At 53.9% G+C, this 13760-nt stretch overlaps 3 protein-coding genes and 1 pseudogene across 3 annotated transcripts; 1 reads left to right on the forward strand and 3 right to left on the reverse strand.

Annotated features, from left to right (window-relative positions):
• Nucleotides 1-276: 276 nt before the first annotated feature.
• Nucleotides 277-4366, reverse strand: SAPIO_CDS7028 (uncharacterized protein; the record flags this gene model as incomplete). Its single annotated transcript, XM_016788973.1, has 3 exons — nucleotides 277-944; nucleotides 1031-3699; nucleotides 4299-4366. 3 exons carry the CDS (start codon nucleotides 4364-4366, stop codon nucleotides 277-279), a joined length of 3405 nt encoding a protein of 1134 aa, XP_016640800.1.
• A 1327-nt stretch (nucleotides 4367-5693) lies between these two features.
• Nucleotides 5694-7321, forward strand: SAPIO_CDS7029 (Uncharacterized protein; the record flags this gene model as incomplete). The annotated part of the gene is made up of 2 exons (XM_016788974.1): nucleotides 5694-5717; nucleotides 5804-7321. 2 exons carry the CDS (start codon nucleotides 5694-5696, stop codon nucleotides 7319-7321), a joined length of 1542 nt encoding a protein of 513 aa, XP_016640801.1.
• Nucleotides 7322-7478: 157 nt separating this feature from the next.
• SAPIO_CDS7030 lies at nucleotides 7479-9107 on the reverse strand (annotated as a pseudogene; the record flags this gene model as incomplete).
• A 1239-nt stretch (nucleotides 9108-10346) lies between these two features.
• SAPIO_CDS7031 (uncharacterized protein) lies at nucleotides 10347-13317 on the reverse strand (the record flags this gene model as incomplete). The annotated part of the gene is made up of 3 exons (XM_016788975.1): nucleotides 10347-12234; nucleotides 12452-12458; nucleotides 12870-13317. 3 exons carry the CDS (start codon nucleotides 13315-13317, stop codon nucleotides 10347-10349), a joined length of 2343 nt encoding a protein of 780 aa, XP_016640802.1.
• Nucleotides 13318-13760: the final 443 nt, after the last annotated feature.

Below are 13760 nucleotides of genomic sequence, written 5' to 3' on the forward strand. Positions count from 1 at the left end.
ATCATGTTTACATGCGATCCGAACCCAATATCTCGCCGTGTAATCCGACACTCGCGCAAAAGAAAAGAAAAAAGCGACTTGAACTCATGGCTGGGCTACCAGGGAAGAAAAAGGAAAAGAAGGAATGAGCGCCCAATCTCCATCGGTCTCCTCCGCACCTCAGTGTAAGTGTAATTCTACCGCCTCTTTCCGACCAAAGGGTCTTCTGTGCACGCGTGTGCATGTATGCGTGTGTCTGCTGTCTGTGTGTGAAATCCCATCTCAGCCAGTGCCCCTCTACACACCAGCCTTCCTCGCCATCATATCCTTCAAAACCTTGAGCTTCTCCTCCGTAACGCGAATCGCCTCCTCAACCTCCCGCGCATCCATCTTCTCCTCCCTCATCTTCTCCTCGACCGTCCGCGGCTCCACCGCCCGTTTCCTCGCGGGGCTGTCGTTATCCGCCCCGAGCCTGTCGAGACCAACCCTCTCTTCCAGCCAATCCCATAGCTCGCTCTCCTCGCGCCTCCACATCTCCTCGTACGCGGCGACCCGGTCGGGGTGCCCGTAGGGTCCCAAGAGCCTGTCGTCGAAAGCGACGTCACGGCCGGGGGAATTATACCCGTTAAACTTGAACCCGAATCCAAACCACGCGGCGACCAAGAGACCGACCAGCAGACCGTAGACGATGTTGCCTGTGAGAATGGGTTTGACGATGTCGAGGAGTGGTTCTAAGATGCCTCGTACCGGTTCCAGGATGCCCCAGCTGCGCTTTGCCGAGGGCTTTGGGGCTTGGACGTCGACGGGGCTGATGGTTTGCTGAGCCTTCATCTTCTTACCCCTCTTCTTCTTCGGTGCAGGGGCGGCAGCGGCCCCGGGACGTGTCTCCAAAGAGGCTTTCAAGGCTGCAAAGAGATCCCGGCAATACGCCGTCTGCCCATCTCTCGCACCATTCTCGATTGGACCTATGATAGCATACCTGTCAGTAAACCGAAGCTCCAAACCCTCATAAATCAGAGGATATGGGGAACAGAGAATAGTCAAACCATACCTTTGATCCAACTCTTCCCAGTCCACTCTATAGTACAATTAACCTGCACTCGAGTTTGGTTCCTCTCGGCCCAGGAGAGACAATATTTCGTTTTGACAGTGAAGACGTTGCCGCTCGGCACGTCTGGATTATTAGTCGAGACGCTGAGGTTCACAGCCTTCTCCCAATCCAGGGCGTCAATGCTCTCGGTGATAAGGCACCTAGTCTGCTTTGGACCTATGCCCCCCGCAAGCGGTTTAATGAAAGAATACGACCGTTCAGTGTGGTCGCTGCTTAATCCTCGCTTGTCCTCCATCTGCAGCTCCGTGCATTTTTGGTTTTCGGTGATGAACTTGGAGATCCAGGTGACCGACTGTGCACCAAACAGCATGCTGAATACTTGGCCGAGAGGCGCTGGAATGACCTCATCTCCAACAACCTTGTCGTAGTGAGTTGCTGCATCACCACAGTCCGTCGGGGCATGAGTTGCGGGGCCTGGGAATTCTGCCAACGCCGTACCATTCGTGGTGACCTCCTTGCTTGGAGAATCCGTCGGGCTGCCGTTCGTCACAACAGCCCCAGAGGTCTTCCTAGTGGTAACCGCCTTCTCTCCGTCACCTGCGTCGGCGGTCCCAACATCTGTAAACTGTGTAGTATCGGCGACCTCGGCACTCTCGTCATCCTCATCGTAAATATCCTCATCGCTCTCATCCTCGCTTCCAGAGAGGCTCTGATCATCCTGGTCGGCAGCCGCTCCTGGCTCATCATCGGTTATCCTCTCGGTCTTGTCTCCACCCGGTCCTTCCAAGCGAATGCCGTTCAGGGTGCTCTGCAGCTTGGGATGTCCAAGCTGCCAAATCTTAATGATGAGATCATAGGTAGAATCTCGGTTGGTAAAGCTAGCAAAAACGTGTTTGTTGTGCAGAGTAGAAATCATAAGACCATTCTTGAACAAGAGAGCGGTGCTCCTCTTCTCCACCGAAACTATCTCGTCAAAGCTCAAAACCAAAGTGGTAACCCAACCGAGGATGTTGCTACTAAAACAAAGGTGGCCCTCGGACACGTACAAGCGGCCGTGGGCCAAGATTTCCCTTTGCAGGGCGCAGCTGTAATCTTCAATGAGGTAGTCGTCATCGGGTACGCTCTTGAACAAGTTGTGAAAGTCACGATTGCGTTTCTTGCTAGCTATGGCGAACCCGGTAAGCTTGGGGGCGCTCGAGTTAGCACGGGGGTGAGCAAAAGAGGCATTCGCTGCAACGATTGCTGCACCTATAGTCGTTCCGGTCCGGTCCGTGTTGGCGGTGTAACCTGTCGCTGTCGAGCTTCCACGCTTGCGCCGGCGGCCGATGGCGCTCCTAACACTGCTGCTCCGCTGGGCGCCGGTTGCCGCTCCCGACTTATCGTCAGGGAAGTCGTACATTGAAGGGGTCCTCTCACTACCATCTGGTACCCCAGGCTGGTCATACAGGGACTGGGCCCGGGTGTGGCTGTGATCCTCCGTTGACGACGTGTCATGGTGAAACTGAGAGAAGGACGGGCTGGGCTCCACGGGAGTGGATTCCGAGCGGGCGCGAGCCGCCTCGGTCATTATTTTCTCCACTTGGGGGCCGGGAGTTGCTGCTGTCGGTGTCGCGTCTTGCGACGGGTCAGATAGCCCGAGCTGGCTCAGGCTCAAGTCGCCGGTGCCAAGAGTTTTGACTGCTGGTTCCTTCTTTTCTTCCGTTTGGGCCTCGGGCACTTCACGAGCGAGAGCCTTGACCTCGACGCCGCCGTCCTCTTGACCCTGCTGTTCGTAATCCTGCTGCTGGTCCTGTGTCGGCAAGCCGTTTTTTGGACTTTTGCCGCCAGTTCCGGGTCCGATAGTGGTATTCTGGATGCTGGTACTCAAAGTGTTGGCGGCGGTTTGAGCGGCGGATATTACGGAAGAGAAGAAGCCAGAGGACGGCGTTGCCGGTCCACCGGGAACGGCGGAATTCTCGGGAGTGGGCGTAAGAGGTGCAATTGTAGTGTTTGAAAGCTTGCTCGGTCCAGCGCTTCCTGATCGAAGTCGGCGGTGGGAGCTCATTCCATTAGGCGAGGAGCTGCTTGTTGAACGCGGGGGCGGGCTACCGGTGCCGGTGCCTGAGTGAGCGTGTTTTCCAGAGAATCTAGAAGGGAAGTGAGAGGGTTCCGTTGGAGTTGGGGGGGTGTTGACAATGGTAGGGCCGTAAGTGTCGGAGGTTGGCGGCGTTTGAGGACGAGCGTTGATATCGAGTTTCGGGTGTACTCGCAGTGGTTTAGCAGGCTCCTGCGTTATCGAGGAACCCAGCTCGTGATGCACTCGTGTAGGGTCCGGCTTTGACTGGGATTCCTCCTCAGGGGGTGGTGCGGAATGGGTTCGTTCGGGGCTCGTGCTTCTCTCTAGACTAGAAGAGTTGCTCTTCTTCGAACGGAAGATGCTCTTTATTCTGCCGGCAGGAGATGTGGATCGTCGCGAGACAGGCTCGGGCGGCAGCAGTGAAGGTTGAGTTCGAGATCTCCGAGTGTCGGAGTCGATCGAGCCCGAACGTTCACTTGATGGCGCAGACGTTTTGGAGGTGTATTCGACCGATGAAGCATCCGAAAATTGCTGATCGGCTCGAGCGGACGATTCCCGTCGTGATAAGCCAGACGATTTATACGAATCGGGATTCGAAGCAGATTTGCGTCGCCTGTAGTGAGAAGCCAAGAGGTCAAAAATCGAGGTCTCAAAAAATGCTATGGAGGGCGGGAGAGCCGGATGCTGCTAGCATGGGGGGGGGAGGCGGAAAAGGGTCCCCCTTGTCGCGTTGCACCTCGGAAAGGATAGGGTCGATGAGAGCAGGATCAGGTAAAGGGGGCACAAGAGATGGGGAATTCAATCACGCATGGGACTTGTTCGAGGAGGGCACTGGCCTTGTGAACATGATGATGGTGCTTTATCATTCAGATGTTTTACATGACGTCGAGAAGAAGTGAGGCGGGGAGAGTGTTGACAGCTAAGGCCAACCAAGTGGATAGCTTTTCTCTATTTCTTGGCGCCAATTCGGGGTGTAACTACTTCGTAGCTCCCGAAGGGATTGAGACGACAAAATGTGACACTTTCGAGGATAGGAAAAGCAAGGGGAGACGGTAGAAGCAAGGCTGAAGGTAAAGGCTTGTCATGCCTTCACCTCGGTTCACTGAGGAGGGGAGAACAAAGACTCGGGTTACTCAAGGATGTTGGTTCCGGAAGCGACGGGCTGCGACGGGCTGCGACGGGAATTCATTCAAAGAAAACAGATCTACTCACGAGCTAGTGCGTTCAGCTGCGGCGCTCGGATGGAATGACGCGGCCTTATTCCCGTCGTCGTCGGCCATGGCTACAGTAGCACGAGGGAGGTTCCTGATGGAAGGAGGTGTCGGCGCATTTGTTCTGGGAATTGTTTACGGGAATCTGATTGTGGAGTGGGTGGCGGGAAGGGATTGAATCAGGAGTTTGAGGCAGGATTGAGGATCAAATCTGACGTCGCCAAACGTTGCAGTTGCTTGGGCCTCGTTTTCCGGCTGGCACTTGCTTCTGGACTGGCTTCTAGGCTGGTGGCTGGCGACAGCACAGGCATCAATCAATCACTACCCCAGTTCTGAGTAGGCGCATTTGAGGGGGGCTGGGCAGTGGCCGACAGTGGCAGGATTGAAGACAGTGTCCACAGAACCTCCTGAATCCCTTCAGCAATTTGATCCGGTCTTTGATCCAATGTCACTGTTGCGGTCAACGTCGCACATGACAGTGACCCACTTAGTTGCTGACACATCGTTTCCAGCGGCGATGGAACAATTTCTCTGTTTGGCAAAACCAGGCAGTGACATTTGAGTCTTCCATGCAGCCTCAGGCTCGTAATCCTCGCATTTAGCCCCTCGCAACTGCCTCGTTCGACGCGGCACCCGCTTTCCGAATTGGGAGTATTAATACGAAGTCCGAAGTGGGAAGTGGCCTTCCCGAACATTGGTATTCACCATGACCAGGCTGGGAAGGGGGAGGAGGGGCTTGGAATTTCAAGGTGCGGGGGGGAAATAATCGGAGCGGTGATCCCGTCGAGTCGTTCGACGGCTGTATTACTCTGTATTTGTACACACATGTTCGCTACGAACCCCTTGGACACATTCATCCGGTGGCACAAAAAGAGAGACAGATTGCGGGAAAAAGGGATCGAATCTACGAAATAAGGTGAGACTCGGTGTCCGACTGTTCAACCTCAAGGGCGGGGGTTTGTGTCAGGGTCAAGGAAAAACGGTAAATGGAACCGAGTGCTTCATCGTTGCTGCTGCCGTGCCAAGAATTCTCGAAGGCGAAGGCCTGTCAAGAAGGGCCCGCTGGGATTGAACTGCTTGATTAGTTCGTGATGATGCAGGCCACCACTTCTAAAACTAGATTCATCCCCATCAGCATGTGAATGGGAAATGTGATGTCAGAGTGGACAACTGTTTCCATCTGTCAATAAATGCTCTCATTGCCCTCTCGAATGAGGTCAGGGAGCTTTCCGGGTCAGACCTCCATTCTTTGTCTTAGCGCAGATCCGCACCCCACTTTTAACCTCTCTGACCTCACATCATCCAAGTACACTATATAAAGCGCAACTATCACCTTCATCCTCACGATAAGGTCGCCGATATCCCTTGCCATGACCTTTTGGGTAGTTATGAAACCATGGATACCTCTCCACTAACCAAGGTATCGTAACCCGATAGCTCCTATCCCCCCCGTTTCCAATCTAACACGAGCACACTCTGCTAAATCACTCTCGGTACTCACTCTAGGCGCACGACTACGCCATTGCAGCTTCTAAAGCTACAAAGGCCTCCGATACCACCGTTGCCATCGCTCAACATACTCTTGCCGCCGGAGAGTTTTCCAACGCCGCGCAAAACACGACATGCATCGAGGCTCTCCGTACCCTCAAGCTACTCGAGCAGCACCACCGTCGACTTTCGGAGCTTCTAAAGTTTCCCGCCGAGAATCCCTCCCAGCCTTCCGAAGCTGATATCGACGCCGACGATGACGAGAAGCAAGCCGCCAACCAAAAAAATGCCTCCGCCACCAGCGATCCCTCGAGGACGGAGCGTTCGACCGCCAAGACCTTGCCGCAGGTGCCCTCACTCCTGGGACAGCGCCGCCACTCCTCCCGGGATCTTACGTCGTCCATCGCGAGTAATCTTGCTTCCGCGCGGGGAATACGGGTCAAATACGGCGGGCAGCCCCTGAGTCCGAGTGTATCCAACGACCCGGCCTCTGGAAATCTGGAAACGCTGCCGCGCCGACGAGATGGGCAAAGGTCCAAGATGCAGAACATGCTTGACCAGCCGCCCAAACCCGTCTGGTCTCCGCAAGATCAAGTTCAAAAGAAACTGGAGGCTCAGCCGCGCGAGTCTGGCCAGGGTCAACCCGAGCAAACCGACGACGGATACTCACGCTTCTACAACTCCTTCGGGTCCCTGTTCAACAAGCTGTCAGCACCCCTTGCTTTTGCCGGTCTCCCACTCATTGCCGAAGAGCCGTCGGCCAGCCAGCCGGCCCCGGCTCCCGAAACGTCCCCGCCGAAGAGGACTAGGCAGCATCTCCACTCATCCCACTCAGCGACCGCCGAGCCCGATCTGAGCAAGATCTATTCCAAGGCCGCGCTGCGAGTCGTTTCACGCGACGGACACGGCGCCAACGATTCATTCTACGTAGTGCCGACCAGCGGGCACACGATGTCCTATGCCAACATTCTCACCTTTGCCGAAAAAGAGAAGCGCCGCATGGAAGCTTCTCTCCACGGCAGCACGGCCGACACGATAGACGACGAAGACGACTTCGTCGACGCGCGAGAGACCCCGGCGCCGCTCTCGCCGATCGCCAAACGCCGCATCGGCAAGGGCCGCACAGAGAAGGACCTCAACAACGCCATCGAGGAGCTATGCATGGAAAACAAGAGTCTCAAGGACATGCTCGACAAGCTGAGCAAGCGCCTCCACGCGTTCGAGGCGAGCGCGCAGAATTCGAGCCTCGCCCTCGCGGAGAGCATGAGGCTCATGCGTCCCGGGTCGCCGCTCGCCGCCGCGGGGGGCCGGTCCTCGATGGAGGAGACGCTGAGGAAGCAGAATGCCGAGCTGGAGGAGAGGTTGGGTGTTGCGGCGAAGCATATCGAGGTGCTGGAGAAGGATAACCAGAAGATGCAGAAGACGCTGGGGAAGTATCGGGAGAAGTGGGAGCAGCTGAAGGAGAGCGCTAAGGCGAGGAGAGGGCAGCCTCCTGCGAATGGGGGTGGCGGATCTGGGAATACGACACCAAATTAAGTCTATTGGGGTGTTGGGGTTCATTTTATATTAGTGCGTGAACTGAATATATGCCGATTTCTGTTCGTGATGAGGGAGAGAGCAATAATAGGCGTGCCCGTTTGTCAAGTCTTCGTATCAGTGTGTCCGAGGCAATACGGCACTCCTCTAGCTGATATCAATTCCACCAGAAGCTCACGCTAAAACTAACAGTCAAACTCCGAACATAATGCCACCACCCAATAGGTATATATAGCGTCTCCCCCGGCTCTAGAACACAATCCCAATACTCGGCCTCCTTGAACCGCCCCGTCTGCTCCTCCGTCAGCCCACCTCCCTGCCCATCCTCATCATCTTCACTAACGTCATCCTCACCAACATCATCCCAGCCCTCCATTACCCCAACATCGATCCGACTCGTATTGCCCATATCCACCCCACCCTCGACCCCCATCGGCACCATCGCCTCCGTGCAACTCGGCGAATACAACCGCACATATTTCCTCCCCACGGCCTGGCAGAGGAGGTTATGCATGCTATCGGTATGAAGAGGCGTTATCGTCCCCGCCGGGCCAAACCAGGCGTTAAGTTGCGGAGAGGCGACCTTGGGCTTGTTCTGTTTCGGGTCCGGGTGTAGGGGCGGATCAGTCCAGAGGTAATCGGGCAGGAGGACGTCGTTTCTTAAGGATGGGATCTGAGCGAAGAGGTCATGCTGAGCTAGGTAGCCTTTTTGTTTTGAGATACTGGTGGTGGTGGAGGAGGAGGAGGAGAGGGTTGGGTCGATGTACGTGGTTAGAAAATCTTTGAAAGGTACGATCTTTTGGGTCCAGCCTTCGTCGACGTAGCTCCGCCCTATTTCGATAGGCACATACCGTCTGCCGTTAAAGGTCCGGGAGAGGAGGTAAGTCGGATTTGACCACGGTCGGTCTGTGAGAGCGGGCCAGTCGCTCATGAGATCTGTGAAGATGATTGGAGTTACGGGCTCTGGATTTGTGGAGGGATCGATGTACTTCTGGAATGTTTCCATGGAGACGTCGTTGGTGCGCTCGATGGGACAAGATACAGGGGGTTCGAAAGCTACTGCGGAAGAGAAGGATGTAGTCTCGCCTTGCCGCCGTAGTGTGGGGTGGTGTTGCTCATATTCGTCGTGAGAAGCTTTGAATCGCTTTGTGTCTCGACGATCCGAGTTGTCCCTCAGAGCATCCCATGCATCTTCGAGCAACTCGAGAAGCCTATTAATCAGCTCCCTCCCGCGCCCAGGCCCGCCTCCGGCAACGATGAGGGCCATATCCAACATCTTCACCAGCTCATCTACCTCCTCGCCCACCCTCGCCTCTTCCTCATTCCCATTAACCCATCCTTTCCGCCCTTCATCCCACATCCTCCGCATCCTAGATCTCAACACGCCAACATGAAACATCAAGATCCTCACATCAACGTACAACTCCCTCCAACAATCCGGCACCACCTCGAAGCGAAAAGCCATAAACTTCGCATCCGCCAATTCCAACAGATAATCAAGTCTTTTAAACAGGCAATGTACTTCCTCCCCTCGCGTGAGGCCGGCATCTCCCTGGGAGGGATTAGGACCCGGAATATCTGCGGCAGGAAGAGACTGAAGTCGAAGGACGAGAGCGGCTAGGCGGCCGAGAAGGTTGGCGATGGCTGCTCCGCAGTCTGCTATTGCATCTGAGTTGGTATCCTTTGTCTTCCGCTCGGTTCCGTTTAGGTTGGATTCAGGGACCGCAATGCAGGAGGCACGGATGCCAGCGGTGGCATTATGGAGCGCTGTGAGGAGCTCGTCCATGGCAGTTGGCATGGCCTAATAGTGAAGAACAGGGGTTCAAACTGGATCTAAATAGAACTTGACATCTTATGAGGTCGTCCGGAAAAAAAAAAATTTTTTTTTTCCTTTTTTTTTTTTTCTTTTCCTCCAGATTTTCAGAAATCTCCTCGACCCTTGATGATCAACCGGATATGAGAAGATGTGGAAAATGCAGAAATATGATGAGTCTGGAACAGTGTGATGATGAGCCCGATATAATTCGTCACTTCAATCCCAATCCGGCCTACGAAATGCCATTAATGACCCACAGAGGGAACCACGATAACCACCGCCTTGCCCATGCGAACTCGGCAGCCTCATATATCGAGATGCAAGCAGATTGAATAATAGCAAGTAGCCGCGATGATACACCCATGGTTCCCACGGCGCTAGAAAACCCGGGTTTCATCGCCCGTCCGTTCAGAACGGACAGCCTGGTTGTTCTACCGAGGCAATGTCAACTTGTCTATTCCCCCCCGCCATGCATGTACTCAAGAGCATTGATCCAATTTCCGCGCAAGAGTAACAGGAAAAGATTATTTCTAGATTGAAATGCACGACGGCTATTTCTACATGGTATAGTGACATCTAGATAACCTGTTTTAACAAGAAAAAACAGCAAAGAGAAAAAAAGGAGGGAAAAAAAGGAAGAACTTAAGAAAAAGTATCCCTCAGGCAAGCCTCAACTCGCCCTCGGCCAAACCCGCATGCTGCCTTCTATCTTTTTTTGTGATCAATGTACACCGATATAAATCATTCCTGGCCGTAATAGCACATCATTGATGCCAATCCTATACAATTGTAACCCATTAATTCCCTCATCTCCATCAAAGTCATCAGTCATGAAAAATATCGTCAAAGGGAAAAGAAAAATAAGAAAATAAAGGGAAAAAATTCGTATCGTCGAATGAAATCGGCATCGAACGGTTAGCGCTCTTCGAAACGATGGGACGACGTAGATCTGAGGGGAATCGCCGATTATATATTCCGAAAAATAAGTCGAGTGGTTGGAGAAAGCAAACGCTTTTTTTTTTTCTCTCTTTTTGCTTCGTTGCATCGAGGGAGCATGCCAGACAAGACCTGCTTGAGGGCATTGTGGACGTGCGGGGAAGGGATGATAAGAAGGAAGAAAAGAAAAGTGAAGGGACCAAAGTCAGACCTCGTCGACGTCGCGCAACACTCCTATCTTACATTGGGTGTAAGAAGGAATCCAGCAGCAGATCAGGTATGCCGCCGTCCCTTCTTTCTCACAATCATCTCTTCCACCTCTTCATCCTCCTCCTCGTCGTCATCATCGTCGTCGTCGTTGTCGTTAAAGCTCAATCTACCAAACCTCTCTCTCAGCGCGGGAATCGCCAAAGCCGTGCTCAAGCTCCTTGGTAGCTCTTCCACAGCCCCACTTCTTCCACCACCGCCGGCGCTTTCTGCGTCCGCGGTCCTCCAGAGCCTAACCACCTCGGGACCATCCCATAAATTCTCCCTCCTCGGCCAATCCTGCAAGACGTTCAGGGCTCTCTCCCGCACGGACTCATCGCGGCAATTGCACGCGACAAAATGCAACGGACAAATGATCCCGAGATCAATCATGAACCGTCTCCTCTGCTGCGTCCCTGTAGCCGTAGATGAAACGCCCTGCTTAATCGACTCCGCAATCTTCACAATATCCTCATAGGGATCCCCAAATGAGGAGCCGATGTACTCAGCCGCGGGGGATACGGGTGGAAGAGAAGTGCCCTTGCTGAGGGAGTTGCAAAGGGCCTTGCAGCAGGTAAAATGCAACTTGTCCATCAACATTGACATGTACTCTATCCCCCACGACTTTGGAGAGTTCGGCCCCTGGTAAAACTGCTGTAACCTATCCTCGAGCCTCGACGCCCTAAAACAGAGGACGTCTCGTCTGGCAGCGGGTAAGGGCGCTGTTAGTTCATCACCGGCTCCAGACGGGCCATTTTGCCAAATCCAGCTGAGGGCAAAAACATCGCGGCAAAACTGCGCCACCGCGCGATGTGCCTCTTTGATGTCGGTGAACTCCGGAAATCGGATTTCTTCCGAAAGATTCCGTGAGTGGTATAGCTTTAAAGCTATGATGGGTTCGAAATCGTTGGTGTAAAGACATGCAGAACTCTCCAAGGTTGCAAATGCGCGCAGTATGCAATCCATCTCTCTACCGAGGGGATTGGCCGGTCCCGGTAGGTCTGCGCACCCCAAGGGGTCGGCCAAGGCCTGGAGGGTCTCGAGCGGGATCGTATTGATAATCGTCAGGCCTGATCGGAGATGCCTCAGGGCGTCGCGCCAATTGTTGCGCAGGCTTTCGATGTAGACGAATGCGAGGCAGCAGACAAGCGCAAGAGTCATAACGCCAGGCGAATCGAGATTGGCATGCCGCAGTAGGGCCATAGCCTGTCCGTAATGCTCCAGCATAACGACCTCGGATTGCTGGGAGGCCGCCCCGCCACCTAGAGCGCCAGCACCGCTCAGCAGACCGTCTCCATCCCGGTAAATCCGTAGCGCAGCGCCGAGCGCAACTATGGCATGCCGTACAGTACGATCCTGCATGCACATTCGAGGCACGGTCCACTTCCAAAATTCGTCAAGGTTCGATACATGCTGCGAGAGTCCCTCTTCAGCCACACTCGTAAATTCGTTCAAATACTTTCTCTCGATATCCGTTAGGTCGATCTCAGCTGCCAGCGACACCGGCCCGGGAGGTTGAAGTGGGGGTAATCCGGGTACCAAAATAGATGGTGTCGCAGGGTTTGGGTGGTGCAATCCGGCAACTGGTGGAGGCGACGACGACGATGACGATATCGATGCGGCTGAGGCGACAGAGGCGGCAACGGTGACGACAGGAGTAGTGGCAAGTGTCCTCTCAGCTGGTCCACTGGCAGCTATGATGCCGGGCCTCGTTGACGATGAGGGACCCGCGGCTGGATTCGCCACCGCAGCAGCTGGCTGGAGACCTCGTGACCGGTGCTGGACTAGCAGCTGATTAGGCGGCGGCTGCTTCTTGGGTGCCGTTGCCTCGGTATCGTAACCGTCGCACACTCGTCCGGTCGACGTGCATCGAAAGCAGGCGGGTTTTTCTTCGCCACATTTCACTCTTCTGATTCTGTATGGATGGAAGTTTGGTCAGCTTATATTGAACGTGGCGTTTTTTTTTCCCCATGACTCGATGACGGCAGACTGGAATGAGAGAGAGAGGCCAGAAAAGTAAGAGTGTTAATGGAGAGGCCACGCGTTGAACAAGACAAGGTAGAGGCAAGAAGGTGGATGGAGGGGGACCGGAGAAGAGAGGGAGGAAGGGGAGAAGAGGATCAAATCAATACGTACTTACTGCAACAGGGTTAGCGAGCGAAACGTTAGCACTCTGCAAACTCTGGAGTAAACGGGTTGAACATTATCAACTTGTCTCCATCGCCGCTGGCCTCTTGACGCGGCGGAAGACGTTCGAAATCATCATCAAAAAAAAAAAAAAAAAAAAAAAAAAAAAAAAGAGAACAAAACGACAAAACGAAAGCAAGGAAAGGAAAGCTTTGCATCGATCAAGTCAAGAAAACTGAAGTAAAGCAATGAGGGAAAATCGAGACGGAATAAAAAAAAAAAAAATTCTCGGGGACCAGCAAACCCACAACGAGGAAAAAAAAAAAATCGATATACGAAAAGTGATGAAACAACACGGAGAGGAGAAAGGGGGAATGGTCGATGCTCACCATGTAATACAGCCCGTCCTCACTTTGGGCTTACTCGCCCTTGTCCTTTTCTTCGTTTGTTGATTTTGCGAGCTGGCAACTCTACCGCTGGCCGTGGTGGAGGCTGCCCTTTGCGAGAAGCTTTCTGAGCTGCTACTCCCCGGAGTACCCGGGAACTGTCCCTGATGGGGAGAAACAGGTATCATAGCTTGTCCAACACCGTCTCCTGGCTGGAGAACAAAGTGGAGTTGCCGGTCCTGGTCCTGATGTTGATCCTGGTCCTGACGTTGGGTTATGTCTTGGTGAGTAGTCTGCAGCTTCTCGTCGGAGTCGCAGGCGAACCAGGCCCGTGAATAGGTCTGCTCGGGGACGGGGACGTTGGCGGGGCCTGGGACTTGGACAAGGACGTGATGATCGTGGTGGAAGAACGGGACCAGTCTTCCGCTTGCTTTTAATCGACCCCCTCTACTACTTGTAGATGTTAAAACGACTGACTGGAGCATGTCAGCTCTGTGGTCATTGGTCGACTTTGGTCTGAGACGATGGGAAGGGTGAGAAAGAGAGGGAGAAGGCGGGAGGGTTAGTCATAACAACTGGCAATAATGAGGCAAAGTGCCGCTTGGGGTGTTGTTGTTGTTGTTGCTGTTGCTGTTGCCGTTGCAGCGCAAGGACGCGAGAGAAGAATCCAGTGGACGGTGAACAGGTGATCCAGGACTGGGGCTTGGTTCAGGTTATTGCCCACCCCTCGTCTGTTCCCCCCGTTCAGGCAAGGGTACGTAGTGTGTGGAAGGAGGGTGTCAAAGATCAAGATGACGACGCCGAGGGTGGGTGTAGGCCCTTAGGAAGAAACTCCATAAGCACGAGGATGGTTTCCTATAGAAGAAGCCAAGTAGAAGGTGGAAGCGAGTTGAGGTTCAGTTGGGAAAAAAAAGGGGGCGAAGTCGAT

Source organism: Scedosporium apiospermum (assembly GCF_000732125.1).
Source record: "Scedosporium apiospermum strain IHEM 14462 chromosome Unknown SEQ_SAPIO_0110, whole genome shotgun sequence".
Lineage (NCBI taxonomy): Eukaryota > Fungi > Ascomycota > Sordariomycetes > Microascales > Microascaceae > Scedosporium > Scedosporium apiospermum.